The sequence below is a fragment of the Coffea arabica genome, chromosome 7e, assembly GCF_036785885.1.
Source record: "Coffea arabica cultivar ET-39 chromosome 7e, Coffea Arabica ET-39 HiFi, whole genome shotgun sequence".
NCBI lineage: Eukaryota > Viridiplantae > Streptophyta > Magnoliopsida > Gentianales > Rubiaceae > Coffea > Coffea arabica.
Genome location: NC_092323.1, coordinates 15,509,206 through 15,524,354, shown reverse-complemented (window position 1 = coordinate 15,524,354; position 15,149 = coordinate 15,509,206). Strand labels below are relative to the sequence as shown.

At 36.7% G+C, this 15,149-nt stretch overlaps 1 protein-coding gene and 1 long non-coding RNA gene across 2 annotated transcripts; one reads left to right on the top strand and one right to left on the bottom strand.

Annotated features, from left to right (window-relative positions):
- The first annotated feature begins 251 nt into the window (after positions 1-251).
- Positions 252-2,375, top strand: LOC140011248 (uncharacterized). Its single transcript, XM_072060020.1, has 4 exons — positions 252-1,367; positions 1,602-1,737; positions 1,852-2,073; positions 2,194-2,375. The coding sequence occupies exons 1-4, from the start codon at positions 252-254 to the stop codon at positions 2,373-2,375; spliced, it is 1,656 nt and encodes a 551-aa protein (XP_071916121.1).
- A 4,982-nt stretch (positions 2,376-7,357) lies between these two features.
- On the bottom strand, positions 7,358-12,177 carry LOC140010937 (uncharacterized). The gene is made up of 2 exons (XR_011818139.1): positions 11,916-12,177; positions 7,358-10,175 (listed from the first exon to the last, which is right to left on the bottom strand). It is a non-coding gene; the product is annotated as an uncharacterized lncRNA (long non-coding RNA).
- Positions 12,178-15,149: the final 2,972 nt, after the last annotated feature.

The following is a 15,149-nucleotide window of genomic DNA, read 5'->3' as shown; positions in this document are numbered from 1 at the left end:
AACAGGGTGAATCAAGTAACTCATTGCACACCTAAGGTCCCTGCTCCAGTACTTGGATTTGTTCTATAATTATTTAATTGAGGTGGTAATTAGGACTTTTTAGTAATTATTATTGCATTTTTTTTTTTAAAAAAAAAAAAAAAAAACCCTTACTGAAGTCGGGGTTGATTCAACTCTTACCCTCTTTCCATGGTCTCTCTGGCGAAGAACCCCACAAGCACGTAAAGGAGTTCGAGGTGGTCTGCTCTAGTATGAAACCTCCTGGGGTCACTGAAGACCAAATTAGACTGAGAGCCTTCCCGTTCTCTCTCAAAGATGCAGCTAAAGATTGGTTGTACTACCTACCAGCAGGTAGTATTACCACATGGGCGCAGCTGAAAAAGAAATTCTTGGAAAAATTCTTCCCTGCATCCCGAGCTGCGAGTTTGAGGAAGGAGATCTGCGGCATTAAACAATACCCCGGTGAGTCCTTGTACGAATACTGGGAAAGGTTTAACAAATTGTGCACTAGATGCCCGCAGCATCAAATTAATGAGCAACTGTTAATCCAATACTTCTACGAAGGGCTCCAATCAACCGATAGGAGTATCATCGACGCTGCAAGTGGGGGAGCACTGGCAAACAAGACACCAAGGGAAGCGTGGGAGCTCATCGAAGCCATGGCAGAGAACTCCCAGCAATTTGGCTTCCGTGAGAGCAACCCTCCCCGTAGAGTCAACGAGGTAGAGACTTCATCCTTACAGCAGCAACTGTCAGAATTGACGTCAGTTGTTAGGCAATTAGCCATGAGAGACGCGCCGCGAGCGAAGGTGTGTGGAATATGCACTAGCATGGACCATTGCACATACTCGTGCCCCATTTTGCAAGAGGACGGGGCGGAACAGGTAAACATGGCCGGAGGCGTGCCCGCGCCCCGCAGGCAGTACGACCCATATTCCAATACGTACAATCCAGGCTGGAGGGACCATCCCAATCTCAGTTATGGGAACAGGCAACAAAATTCTTTTCCGAATCGTCCACCAGGATTCCACCAGCCATGGCAACCAAAATCTCAACCCTCGTCCTCCAATTCAGGAAGCTTCCTGGAGGACCTAGTCAAAAACCTGGCCACAACTACTACCAACCTGGCCACGACTACTACCCAGTTTCAACAGGAGATCAGATCCTTGGCCGCGAATACCGCGCAGTTCCAGCAGGACACCAAAGCTGACAAGAAGGATCAAGATGTTCGAATAAGCCAATTGGCAACTGCCATCACCCGCTTGGAGTCCCACGTTTATGGGAAACTACCATCGCAACCCGAGGTAAATCCTAGAAATGTAAGTGCCATGACGCTGAGGAGTGGCAAGGAACTGGAAGGGCCTAAAGTGGGAAGTTCAAAAAGCAAAAGTGAAGAGGAGATAGAGAAGGAAATTGAAGAGGAAGGGCGTATTCGCAAGGATCCTAAGGTAACCTTCACTTCTCCGCCCACTATTAAATCTAACTTACCTCCTTTTCCTTGCAGGTTGGAAAAGACAAAGAGGGCAGAAAAGGAAAAAGAAATCCTGGATGTGTTTCGCAAAATTCAAGTAAACATCCCCCTATTGGACGCGATCAAGCAGGTACCCAAGTACGCAAAGTTCTTGAAAGACTTGTGCGTTAACAAAAGAAAGCTAAGGGGTGATGAAAGAGTGATGGTGGGAGAGAATGTATCAGCTGTACTTCAAAGGAAACTCCCACCCAAATGCGGAGATCCAGGTATGTTTGCTATCCCCTATAAGATTGGTCATTCTAGTATCAAAAATGCCATGATAGATTTAGGAGCTTCTATTAATGTGATGCCTAAGTCAATCTATGATTCCCTAAATTTAGGACCTTTAAAAGAAACGGGGATAATAATTCAATTGGCTGATCGTACATGTGCTTATCCGGATGGGATAGTTGAGGATGTTTTAGTGCAAGTAGATGGATTAATTTTTCCTGCTGATTTTTATGTGCTTTACATGGATGATAGAAGTGCCCCAAATCCATCACCCATTATATTAGGAAGACCATTTTTGAGTACTGCCCAGACTAAAATTGACGTTAGTAAGGGTACTCTCACGATGGAATTTGATGGAGAAATAGTCCACTTTAATATTTTTGATACAATGAAACATCCTGTTAACTCTCATTCTGTGTTTGCTATGTATACCACTAATCCCTCTGTGCAAGAATTTTCTAAGTTTTCTTATAGGGGTAAATCCAAGGTTGCTGCGAACAAGTCCTATAGGGTGAAAGCAATTTATGAAGTAAAAATGGAGAGAAAATTTAGGAAAAAAGTTGCACTCAATGGCCATGTGGATCCTGGAGGAGGGCCACCAATTACAAGGAAAATTCAATTACATCCAGACTGAAGAGTGGTGCTGTGTCTAGCCAAAGACATTAAAGAAAGGCGCTGCTTGGGAGGCAACCCAAGGATTACAATATTAGTTTTGATCATTTTTCCTTACTTTATGATTTTTCAGTTTTATTTTAATGTTTTGATGGTTTTTGTGGTGTTGGACAGAAGCATAGGGGTTCCAAGGCGTGCCCACGCCTTGCAAAAAAAAAAAATTTCGTTTGGACATCGTTTACATGTTGTGGGCAGAAGAAAATGCCCTCCAAGGCGTGCCCACGCCTTCCAACCCCTCCGATAGCGGAAAAAAAAAAAAAAAAAAAGTTTGACCAAGACCCTACTCCTTCCACTTTCCCTTCTTCTTTGACTAGTCTTGGACAATATTCTCCAAATTTCTATTGCCTACGTTTCCAGACTTTTCTCCTTTGTTTTGGTCAAGCCCGCCGCCGCCTTCCATCACTGTCCACCTGAGCAGCCACCCCCTGCGCAGCCCAGCACCAACCCGCGCGCGCAGACAGCAGCCGCGCGCGCCTCTCCATCGCGCGCCAGCCCCCTGCGCTATTCTCCAGTCGCGCGCCGCCTCAGCCCCGCGAGCGACAGTGCGCCCAGCGAGCCTGCTTTCTCTCTTGCGCTGCCCCACCGCGCGCCGCACAGCCCTGCTCGCCACCCCCACGCACAACCTGCACCTGTGCGCCGCCTCCTTAGGTTCCAGCCGCACCTTTTCAGTAGTCAGGGAAGTTTTCGCTCCCTCTGCCCTTGCGAATTATTTTTCCAGGTTACATTGCGGACAATGTAGGTCTTAGGTGTGGGGGAGTGGTTTCCATTAGTTCTTTTCCATTAGTTCTTTTTCATTAGTTCTTTTTGCTTTGTTACTTTTAGGAAAGAAAAAAAAGAGAAAAAAAAACATGAAAAGAAAAAAAAACATTGTAGTTAGTCGTCTTTTTGGTTATTTTTATGCTTGTTAGTGTTGGGGCATGTTGCTGTGATGAATGACATAATCAAAGTGAGTGGGTATGTGGTCGTATATGCTGGCTGTGCATTTTGTTTCCCTTGGCAATGTCATTGAATGTTGAGTATGCTGGAATTCACCCATTTTTGTAACTTTTGGGGAGCTTTTGAGCTTTACTTGAGCATATTATTCTTGGTTGCTCTATTTTGTTTGATTAAGTGGGTATCGCACATGGTATGAACATTCTAGAACTTGCTATTTTGTACATGTCAAGACCGCATTTTGATGAACTGGATGCATTTGAAATGATAAGGGCATTTAGGATTTAATCCTCTTCAGCTTTCTAAAAAAAAATCAAGCCCTCATCTTATCTCCCAATAGTGAACCAATTTGAGCTTTTGTCCTTCGTTTCTGGTTGATATCCGTGTTTGTTAACCCAAGACCTCTTTAAACTTTCTTGTTTACCCCTGTGTTGTCAAGGGATGCCTGAATTCCATCATTTGTGCAAAGCAAACAGAAATAGGGTTGCAAGTGCTGATATATTAGGAGCTATATGACGCTATCCTTGTGTAAAGGAGGGGAAATTGGGAAAAAGGCCACTGACCAGAGGACTTTGGCTTACAAGGCGTGCCCACGCCTTACAGGACTTTCTCCTGAAAAAAAAAAAAAAAAATTTTCCTGAAGAGACCTCATGACCAGAGGACTATGGGCTACAAGGCGTGCCCACGCCTTGCGAGCCGACCAAAAAAAAAATAAAATAAAAAATAAAAAAAAATGGGGCACTTGTGCAGGGTGTACAGCAAGTGGAAATTGTCTTGTTAGTGAAACTCCCCCGGTAAAGCACTGTGGTTATTGATGAGTTTCGGACATTCTCTTGACACTTTACCCCCTATCTACACCTTCTTAACCCGCCTTTCACCTGAGCCCCGTTACAACCCTATTAAAATCCCTTTGATTTATGTGTTTAGTTCACTTTTAAAGGGTGGAGATGTGACAAATGTGCAAGCCTATGGTAATGACATTCCGTGATGTTGAATTGAGCGTTCCTAGTATTCGTATATACTCTTTGAATTACAACATGTCCGGTGTGTTCTACTTTTGGTGATATTGTCAGGGACCCTAGATGCTTGTGTTAGTATAGACTGTTACATGACCTCTGCTCTCTTGGTTGTACTTCTGAGCTCCGAAATGCTTGAGGGCAAGCATTGTCTAGGTGTGGGGGGATTTGATAGAACGGTTATTTGGCGTATTTTGCACTATTATCTTGTCCTAATTTTGGCTATTCACGGTACTAAGAATTGGAGTTTCACTCATATTCGATATTTGTGTGAATTATAGGTGGTAGGCATGAAAAATGATCTCGCGGGGTGAATTTCCAGAAGACTTCCCGTTCCAAGGCGTGGCCACGCCTTAGAAGGCGGACGAAACCGAAAGCCGTACCCTGGTCCACGTGAACCGCGAGGAGCACAGGATTAAAACTCCAAAGGCTTCAATTGAAAAGCAAAGAAAGGCCAGACGTCCGTGGGCTTCTGCTTGACTTTCTTGGGCGGCGGATATAAAAAGGGAAACAAGGAAGATTCAAGGGGCATCTACTTTTTAGGCTTAGTTTTCTTTTCCTAGGTTTGTCAGCAGTCAGACGCTTTTGACTGAGGCTTTTGGCTTTCTTCAGCCGCAACTTAGACTAGCTTAGGAGTTCACCTTTTCAGTCTTTTGCTGTAGACGCCTTTGACGTTCGCTTTTGATTTGCTACAATTTTCCATCGCTGTTATCCCTTTTCTTGACTTTGCTCCAGGAGCGACCGAATATAAGACAATGGACCAAGGGAATTTCCCATTTGTTCCTTAGTTAATTCGCATCGCTCCGCTCCTTGGAATTAATTGTTTGGATGTTTGCGTGGATGAAATCAATTAAATCGCGTGAGCTTGACATGATGAGGAGCGGCTAATTTTCTCCTCTACCCAAAGGGTGACGCGAGGGCGCGGTCCATCACACCTGTGAGATCTAATCAATCTTTCATTATTTCTTCCAATTTATTACTATTCGTGCATTTCCTGAATTAATTGTTCATGGGTATTTGATTAATTGAATATCAACGGCCGGGTATTTGATTTAATTTGATAGCCTACTGCCACGTTAATTAAATAGAATCCGTAATTGTTCATTTAGTTGACACCCCGTGCCAACCACCATAATTGGCTTTATGATGGGGAAATGCAAGATCTAATTTAAATAAACCCTCTTAGCGTGTTTATTGGTTAGAGTTGGGTTCTTCTAGCTTTAATGCAACTGGGTAATTAAATTCCTACGGTCATATCTAGGGTTGTTATCTGGTTAGAGAAGCAGTCAATGGTCGTACCTTGACTGTCGAAAAAGTAAGGAAGAGCTGGTTGTCAGAGCTTATTGATGGCTATAACCAATCTAGTGATAAATGGATGAAATATCTTTGCATCGATGATCATTTAATTGGACCGTGCCTGCGTAGTTGATCCTTTGGGTAGAACTTTTGTTAATTGCTATTTTCAGTGAATTGTGCTTTGTGAGTTAGTTTTGAATTTTGTTTGTTTTATTTTATTTTATTTTTATTTGCCTCCCATTGAAAATCCCCCAATTTCGTTCTACTAATTTGGAAAGAAATAATTTCCTACCTGCTCCCTGTGGAATCGACCCTACTTGCCATTGTACGCAAAATTAGTATTTTTATAGACAAATCCGGTATATCGGATCAAGCAAACTCTTCGGGAACAGGGTGAATCAAGTAACCCATTGCACACCTAAGGTCCCTGCTCCAATACTTGGATTTGTTCTATAATTATTTAATTGAGGTGGTAATTAGGACTTTTTAGTAATTATTATTGCACAGGTTCGGCACCTGTCAACTGTCGAAAAAGTAAGGAAGAACTGATTGTCAGAACTTGTTGATAACTATAACCAACCTAGTGATGAATGGATGAAACATCTTTGCATCGATGATCATTTAATTGGACCGTGCCTGAACAGTTGATCCTTTGGGTAGAATTTTATTAATTGCTATTTTTAGGAAATTGTACTTGTTGAGTTAGCTCTTGAATTTTATTTATTTCATTTTTATTTTCATCCCATTAATTATCCCCCGATTTCATTCTATTGACTTGGAAAGAAATAATTTCCTACCCGCTTCCTGTGGAATCGACCGTACTTGCCATTGTACGTAAAATTAATATTTTTATAGACAAATCTGGTACACCTAGGGTGAATCAAGTAACCCATTATACACCTAGGGTCCCTGCTCCAGTATTTGGATTTGTTTTATAATTAATTGTGGTGGTAATTAGGACTTTTTAGTAATTATTATTGCACAGATTCGACTCCTGTCAATTTTTGGGTGAAATATAATTTGTTTTTGGGGCGTGTTTTGGGGGGGTGGAGGGTGTGTTCAAAGTACAGGGTAAAGACAACACGAAAATGAGCACCAGAGGTCAACCTGGTTTTCATCTAAAGCTTTCCAACTAAAGATCCTGATTTGGAAAATCAAATTTCTGTGACCCTTTGCTGCCATCAGACAATTTCCTTCAAAGCCTGAATTTTTAGATACATTATATCTTTTAAATTATAAATTCATTATTTTTAGTATATGTTTAACCTACTATTAAAATAGTGATATAAATCAAATCATACTGAATAATTTTTAGTAATTCATTAATAAAATTTGATTTTTATATAAAAAATACCCAAACTGGAAAAAAAAACCCAAATTGGAAAAAAAAACCCGAAAGTTCCATGGATTGGGAATACGTGTAAAATGAGAAAGTCGGGCTCGAAGCTAGCTCCTATGTGGGAAAAGGAGCCTTTTAAAAGCTTCCAACAGATTATGCATCTTGTACACATTATCCTAAATCTATTGCAAGATAGAAGTGTAATTAACGAGCATTGCTCTAGGCTCTAACACATCACCAAAAAAATAATGTGTATTGTATGTACATCTTCCAAAATTTAGATTTTGGGCTAAATCAATTTAAAAAAGCATCTAAATATAGGTGTGTAATAATTACGATTATACATACTCACATACTAAGTTACATATAATTTAAATGTATTAATGAATACTTGTGACCATTCGAAAATTTCAAATTTTTACATCTTTCTTATGATCTACAACTTGCTTATTGTCTAACAATAGTAATACGTCGCGGTCGAGACTTTTTGTTTCTTTGTTTTTTTGTGCGTACACATTGTGGGCAAGGCTTTTTTGGCCCTTTTGCATGTGTGGTGAGGAAAGATGGTGGGGGCATGATAGTGATAATATCGCAAGACTTTTTCTTTCTCCACTTGAAACTTTATCAAGGGAAGATGCTGCTGGTGACCCCAACACAATACAAATGAACCTCTGCCATGTAAATTTGGAGGGCCTAAGGATCAAAACTGGGTAGAAGACTGAGGCCTGGACCTGCAGAATGCTAAATAGCAGTTTGCTCTTAAAATTTTCCTTTGCATACTTGTGTAATTACAGCTCGCTCTATTATGGAACAAGCATGCTATGCTGTATCAGTAGGCTTAGATTTGTTTTTCTCATAATGAACCTCAGAAGCATAATCATATGTTGCTGCAATTTTCGCGAAAATTTGTTGGCTGACTACGAGTATATGATGCGTATTGAGCAAATCAATCCCAGAAATTCTAATGAAGAAATGATTGAAAACCAGAGATTCATTCAACTGAGGGCCTGATGGCTTTGTAATTTGCAGTGATGACACATTCACAACAAACATCTTGCATCACAACCTGACTTTAAGTTAGTAGTGATTTTGTTTTCTCTGTAAACATATATTTTTTTGGGTGGAGAAACAGAGAAATTTTGAACAAGCAATTAGAGATGTAATGTATGTATGTAGTGAATTATTGAGCCGATTCTCACCATTTATTTGCTAATGGAAAATTTCTTTTTTTGTTCAGAGAGAATTAAGAAAATTGAATTTTGATCACAAGATGATCTTTTACTTGCACACTCACTAGTTACTGCTAACTCTTCTACAACTATAATTGATTTGATGTTGATGGCCTTTATAATGTTTTTGTGGGGAATGGAAAAATAGAATCTCTATCGAAGTAATTGAAGATGGCTATTATTAAAAAAAAAAAAAAAAACACTTCATGTGGGGATTAGTAAAGAAAAGTCCAAAATTATAAACTGCATATCATGAATGCAGAAACTAACCAATACATGTAAATGTTACAGCAACAACTTATTTGTCTTGGGTATATAGCATTCAGTACCATTGCTTATTGCTACAAACTGTGATAGCAGCAAATTACTTTGATTTAAATTTCAGACAAAAAAAAAAAGGAAAAGATACAAAAAAGAGTCATGGGTTAAACCTTCAAAAAATTATTTTGTTGGCGAATGGATAGACAAGAATAAAAATAAATATTTTTTTACTAGAAAAGAACATATTGCATTTCTTTGCTTAAGTAGTTCCTTATAAAAGACAATATTTCTTAGAAAAGAAATTGAGCATTCTCTTTTCTAGTAAAAAGGTTGTCTCATTCATATTTCTTTTTCTAGTAAAAATATGTTCTGTTTTCTAACGAGATGTACTTTTCATCTTTTTTTCATTTAAAATAAAGTCATAAAAGAGTTACATGAAATTTTGAAATGTTAAACAAATCAAGTGATAATAAAGGGGTTTCTTGCTCACTTTAATTTGTAACAAGCATGCTATATGAGTAGGATTTGAACTGTTGAATTACCATATGAGCATACGGTGCATGTTGAGTTAATCAATCTAAGAAATTTTGAGGAACAAATGTTTAAAAAATTAGAGATGCATTTAGATGAGGGGCTGAATGTTTTTTTTTTAAGTTGCAAAGATGACAAATTTGCAACGAATATCTTTTACCAAAACCTTTTTAAAGTTCATACTGGTTTTCTTTTCTCTGTATTTTGGTGGAAAAACTGAGGAATTTGAACAAGCAAGTCAAAGAATATAATGTATTTTAGATGGGCAAATTGCCGGTAGCAATCATATTATTACTAATCTATTATTTTGAAAAGACAAAAAAGAGAGAGAAAGAAAATCAATTATGGTGTAGAGCATTACTGTAGAAAGAAAATAATTATTTAGAATAATTACTGTATCACTTTTTGTAATGTGATGTATGTGAGATAAAAAGTGGTTGAGAATATAAAGGAAATGTGTTTATGATGCAAGCGAAAATTTTTTTTGGAAAATTTTGCTATCCAAACATAGCCAATCTGTAGCGCTGCAATATTCAATCAAATCTAAATATGAGGAGCACAAGAAATGATCGAAACCAGATCACACACCAATCCGAGATCAAAATTCAATCAAATCGCTCTTCATCTAAGGATTTCCAAATAAAAATCCTGAGCTGATTTGCTAAACCAAAAAGGGCCATTTTCCATGTTCCATGGCTGCCATTACAAAATTTTCACCAATTAAAAATATGAATTTTTTAACATACATTATAGATGAACAGATGAACAGAAAGTTCCACAAATTGGAATACATCTATATATGTCTATACTATATTAAAAAGGCAAGTTTGCATTAGTGGATTGGTGCATTAAAAAGGCAGCAGTTTTGGAACTGAATTAAAGGATGTTCAGTTAAAGGATGTTTCCTAGTTCTCTTGCTCCTTTAATTCGGTGTCTTTCGCTCAATAGACGCATTTTGGAGATTAGGCCTAGAACTTACCTTCTATACGTGCTTGGTACAAATGCATGGAACTGTTTCTTCAATCTGTTGGCAATACCTCTAGTTTTTGTCCCCTCAAACCTTTTTCCACTTCTGACACACAGGCAGGAATTCTTAGCTTTAGGAATTCTGTAGCTCCGCCAGCTTTTTTAAAAAGCTCAAAAATTTGGTCAGGTGTCTGACACAAAAAAAAAATGGGTCAAGTGACGGACTGTGTCAGTCCGGCAACAATAAATTTATATTCTACATGTCTCATACCAATAAGTGTTCGACTTTTTTTTTTTCTAACTATATTCTAAGTAATTAGCCGGAATATGGAGATCTCCTAAAGTTTCTTAAGCAATAGCATGGAAAGAAAATGTTTGGAAAGAAGTTTTACAAATTGCTTTAAGCAGTCAATTAATTGCATAAACAAATACGGAAATTTCCTTAATTTTCTTGAGCAACAGTGTGGAAACAAATTGTTAATTTTCTTGAGCAATGGTGTGGAAATAAATTGTTAGGAGAAAAGTTTTAGAAACTTCTTTGGCAGTAGTTTTGGAACTGAAGAAGAATAGCATGTCAATTTCTCATTCAACATGATTGTTAAGGAAAATTTCCTGGATGCACTTTTGGAAACTAAAGAAGTATATTAAAAAAACCTATAAAATTTTGAATTGAAGGAAATACTTAAGGAAAGGGTTTAAAATTAACAATTACATGAAAATGCACTATATATATATATATAGCTATATATAAGAATGCCAACTTCTTAGTTTGACAGATCAGTGTGAGATTCAAAATCAACTAACTGCCATGCATGATGCAACCCAATTAGTTGAATTACCCAAGTGATGTGATTGTTGGAGTCTCATAATGGCAAGACATAATTATGAAATTGACTTTAGGTAGAGCTCAATTTGGTAATTACATAAGGTTGGCTTTCTAGAACTGAATTAGAGCTTAAAGATTATGATTTGAAGCAATACATTTGTTTTTTGGATAACTCCTAGGTGTTATTATAGCAATAAAATTTCATTCAAATAATTTTTCTTTTAAGAAGAGTTGAAACTGGAAATTTCTACGGTTGATTCCCTAAAATCAACCCAGAGATTACCAAAAAAGGGAAAAAGGCAAAGACAAAAAATTAAGCCAGACCCAATAGAAAAAGTTCCCAGAAGATTAGTCTTTGTGGAGCAACAAATATTTTTAGTTAAGAAAAAATGTCAAACGTGATTCCAAAAAAAAAAAATCATCTATCCACTTATTAGTAACAACCAACTTAGCTAGGCTGAGTTAACCACCACTCCCTTGGGTTTGGATCAAGGGATCACAGCTTTTGGCTTACATTTTTCTCTACGATTTCCTAAAAGTGTCATCTCATTATGGTTCAGTCCCTTTTAAATTTTTCATTGATTTCTTTGGATCTATCCCATCCCTTAGTGTAGAGTAGGAGTGTGTAGAATAGGAATTATCGTTTCGAATAAAAAAATTTTTTCCAACTACACGTAACAGATGCTTTTATTATTTTTCCATTTTTTTCCTGTCTTCAAAAACTAAATATATTGCATAGAGTATTACTAGTATGACTTATGGTCATAGAGTGGTCCTAATTTCTTAGTCAAGCAGGAAACTTTTCAGAGAATTTCCCCTTAATTTCTTTCCCTCTCTCTCTCTCTCTCTCTCTCTCTCTCTCTCTCTCTCTCTCTCTAATTAGCTTAGTCTGACGGTTAAGGCATCAAACAACTGCGAAACTGAAAAACCCGAGCATAAGGTATCAAACGTACAACTAGGAAACTGATTTTGTTCTCCGCCTCTTTCATTCCCTTGTTTATATTTTTTCCTTGAACATACAGGATATATAAACAGCAGATGAAATGGAACAATTAATCAACTTATTCTTGTTTTCCCTCTTCAATTTCCATGAATTTAAAAATACCTGTCGTTAACGAGCACCGTAGTCAGCTCTATTTGAAGAGATTCACTGCAGAAGCTCCGGCCGCCGGCACCAGCTTCGCCACCTCCCTAACAACCTCCGGTCAGGTAGTGGTGCTTTTCGACAAACCTTTTGTTGCATCCACTAAGGCAGAAACACGAGTCGTTTTGAGGTCGTTTTCAGGTTTCTAGATCTTTAACTTCGTTGCATGATTGCTCATTAGTGCTAGATGGGTGGGACCCATCATAATTTTGGTGCTATTCTACTGGGCCATCGTGGGCTTCAATAATAATTAGTGCCAGTTGGGACGGTTGTTAAAAATTTTAGGATAAATTACACGTCATACTCTTATAATTTCGTCTATTAACACATGACCTCCTAACGTTTTAAAATATTCACCCCACTTCTTATAATTTTATACAAAGTAAAAATTTGACAGAAAATAATCTATGTAACATTGTTAATTGAAATGCCAATAGTATGCTTGTTTAAATGATAATCAGTCGATAGTCTAACTATCTTGTATAAAAGTACATGGAGATTACATGAAAATTAATATTTTATCATATGTACTTTTAAAAAGTGTTTTATATAAATGTCATAACTGATTATACATTTCATTCATTCTTCATTTTACTTCAAACCACAGGGGATATTTGACTGTTTTAAAATTTTAAGGGGTTCATCTGGTATTATTTAAAATTATAGGGGTTTATAAGAATTTATCCAAATTTTTTTTTTTTTTTTTTTGCCAATTTGTTATTTAAAAAATACAAATTTCAATTGAGAAGATCTCAGCCTTCTCTTTTTTTTTTTTTTTATTGCAATGGATAATATAGCATCACATACACCAAAAGTTACAAACATGTATATAATGCATTTAATGATTTACTTGAATCGCTTAATATGTGAAATACTCCCAAAAGTGTCGAGAAAAGGAGAAATGATAACGAAAGACTAAACATTCCTATCTTCTTTATTGCAATTGTGCATGGTGCTTCTTGTAGTTCGGACTATTGGGGGTTTCTTTTTTTTTTTCAACTTTAATGACCTTTCATTTTTGTGTGTTTAATTTTGCTAGATTAGTAGCAATTAGCCCTTGCTGACGTGGAGTAGTACTCCGCTTTGGTTCTTTTCTTTTTTCCTTTTTTTTTGTGAAATGATTTGAAGGTTAATTTTTTTTATCAAGTCAAGAAAAGGTTGACATTTTTGCTTATGGTTCTTTTCTCTATATAGTTTTTTTTGGGTTAATTACATTTAGCTCCCCTGAGGTTTAATCAAATTACCATTTACTCCCTGGAATTTAGCCAAACTACAAAAAGGTCCCTCAAACTGAAAGATGTATAACAGATACACCCCTCCCGTTAGTCCGTTGTTGTTGACTGTTAAGATTATAATGATGCCATCAACAAATTTAATGAAATGCCCCTAAATCCATAACCTTCCCCTTCCCTTCGTTGCTTCTCTTCAAAATCTAGACTACTCCATTTACCACCGTTGACATAACTATGGCAGCAAAATCATCGAGACATATTATTGATACCTCTTTCATGATCATTTTCTTGATGAGCACGTTTTCACTGTTAAAATCATAATAAGTTTATAGAAATTTAATTGTCTTCATCTCTATTATTCCCATAACAACCATTCTTTTAACTCCATTATAAGCAGAGAAAAAATCCATTTGATAATATCAAACCCAATGACCAACTACAGATATAACCCAGAGTTGAAAAAATGATTATTTGGAACTCTAAATACCCGCATGAATTAAGTCAGATCCTGGTTGATAACCATTAATTCCTCATTGACAATTTGAGTGAGTTTGAGATTGTACTCGTCTCTGGATTGGTCGATGTGGTTGTGGTAGTTTCAGAGAAGGGAAATACAACAAACAAGATTATTGGCCGACAAAGGGTTACATGCTTGTAGAGACTCTTTTGTGATGGATTGAGTGAACCTTTACGTTGCTTCTATAAATTTTCTTTCGTTGCTCAATTGTTGGTTTCTTTTTTTACTATACTTTTTTTCCATTCCTTTCTTTGCTTTTCAATTTTTAATTTCTTTTTTGTTTTCTAGGCTTTCCTTCTTTATTCATTTTCTTTCTTTTGTTCCTTTCTGCACATATTTTATCAAATTTGATTATTACATGCTTGGTTTTATTTTTTTTCTTTTATACTGTTTAAAAACTGTTTTATTTAAGTAGCAAACTCTTAGTTTAATTCGTTATTATTGAAACTACCTTCGATTTTTTAACGGTAAGTTTTCTCTAACTACAAGTTTTTACAAAGAGGGTAAACATGACATTTTACTACTTCTATTTAAGTGTCTTTGAAGGAGTTACTTAAAAAGGAGGTGCTTGTAATATTACCAAACCACAGGGATTTAATGGTAGTTTGGTCAAACCACAAGGGAGGTAGATGTAATTAATCCTTTTTTTTTTTGTTAAATGATTTAAGAGTTAATCTTTTTTCATCTAGCCATGAAAAGTTTAACTCTTTTAAGTTTTGATTAATCAAAAATAAACTTTTTTTTTATAAAGTTTTGACTTTATCGTGATACTTTATATTGAAACATAAGGCGCAATTTTATTACCATAGGGGATTATGATGTTAAATGTACTACCAAGTGTTAAATGCAATTCGTCCCATACATACATATTTTTGCTCAATAAAAACAGGAACAAAGAAAAAGAAAAAAATTAAGAATGGAACAACCATAAATTAAGGAGCTATTTGGTTCAAATTGCACAGTCAACTTCTGTATGAGTATAATAAAGTGGATAATAATAATAGGTTTTGATGAAAACCAAAGACCAAAGAGTATTTGATAACTTCGTAGTAATGAATTTTAAAAGTTAGAAAAATTTCCTCTTTTTTTTTCAAATATTATATGTATTTTTTATATTTTATTTTTGTTTTGTTTTGTTATCTTTCTTTTTACTTCTCTTTCTCCTTCTCAAGAAATCTTCGCCGCCGGCAACAGCTGCCCACACCGGACTCGGCGGACGGTCGTCGTATTTTTTCACATCAATTTACATGATTTGAACACTTTTTTAAGTAGATTCAAGAGTTGTTGAAAGAAAAGTGACCCTATGGTAATAAAACTGCCCCTTAGGCACTGCAATTCACAAAGCTGATTACAACGCTAAAACACATAATGTCTATTGCACATAATGTCTGTGTGTTTAGACTTGCAGGATGCCTATTGCACTCTGCTCTCAACTTTTTCTCCTGC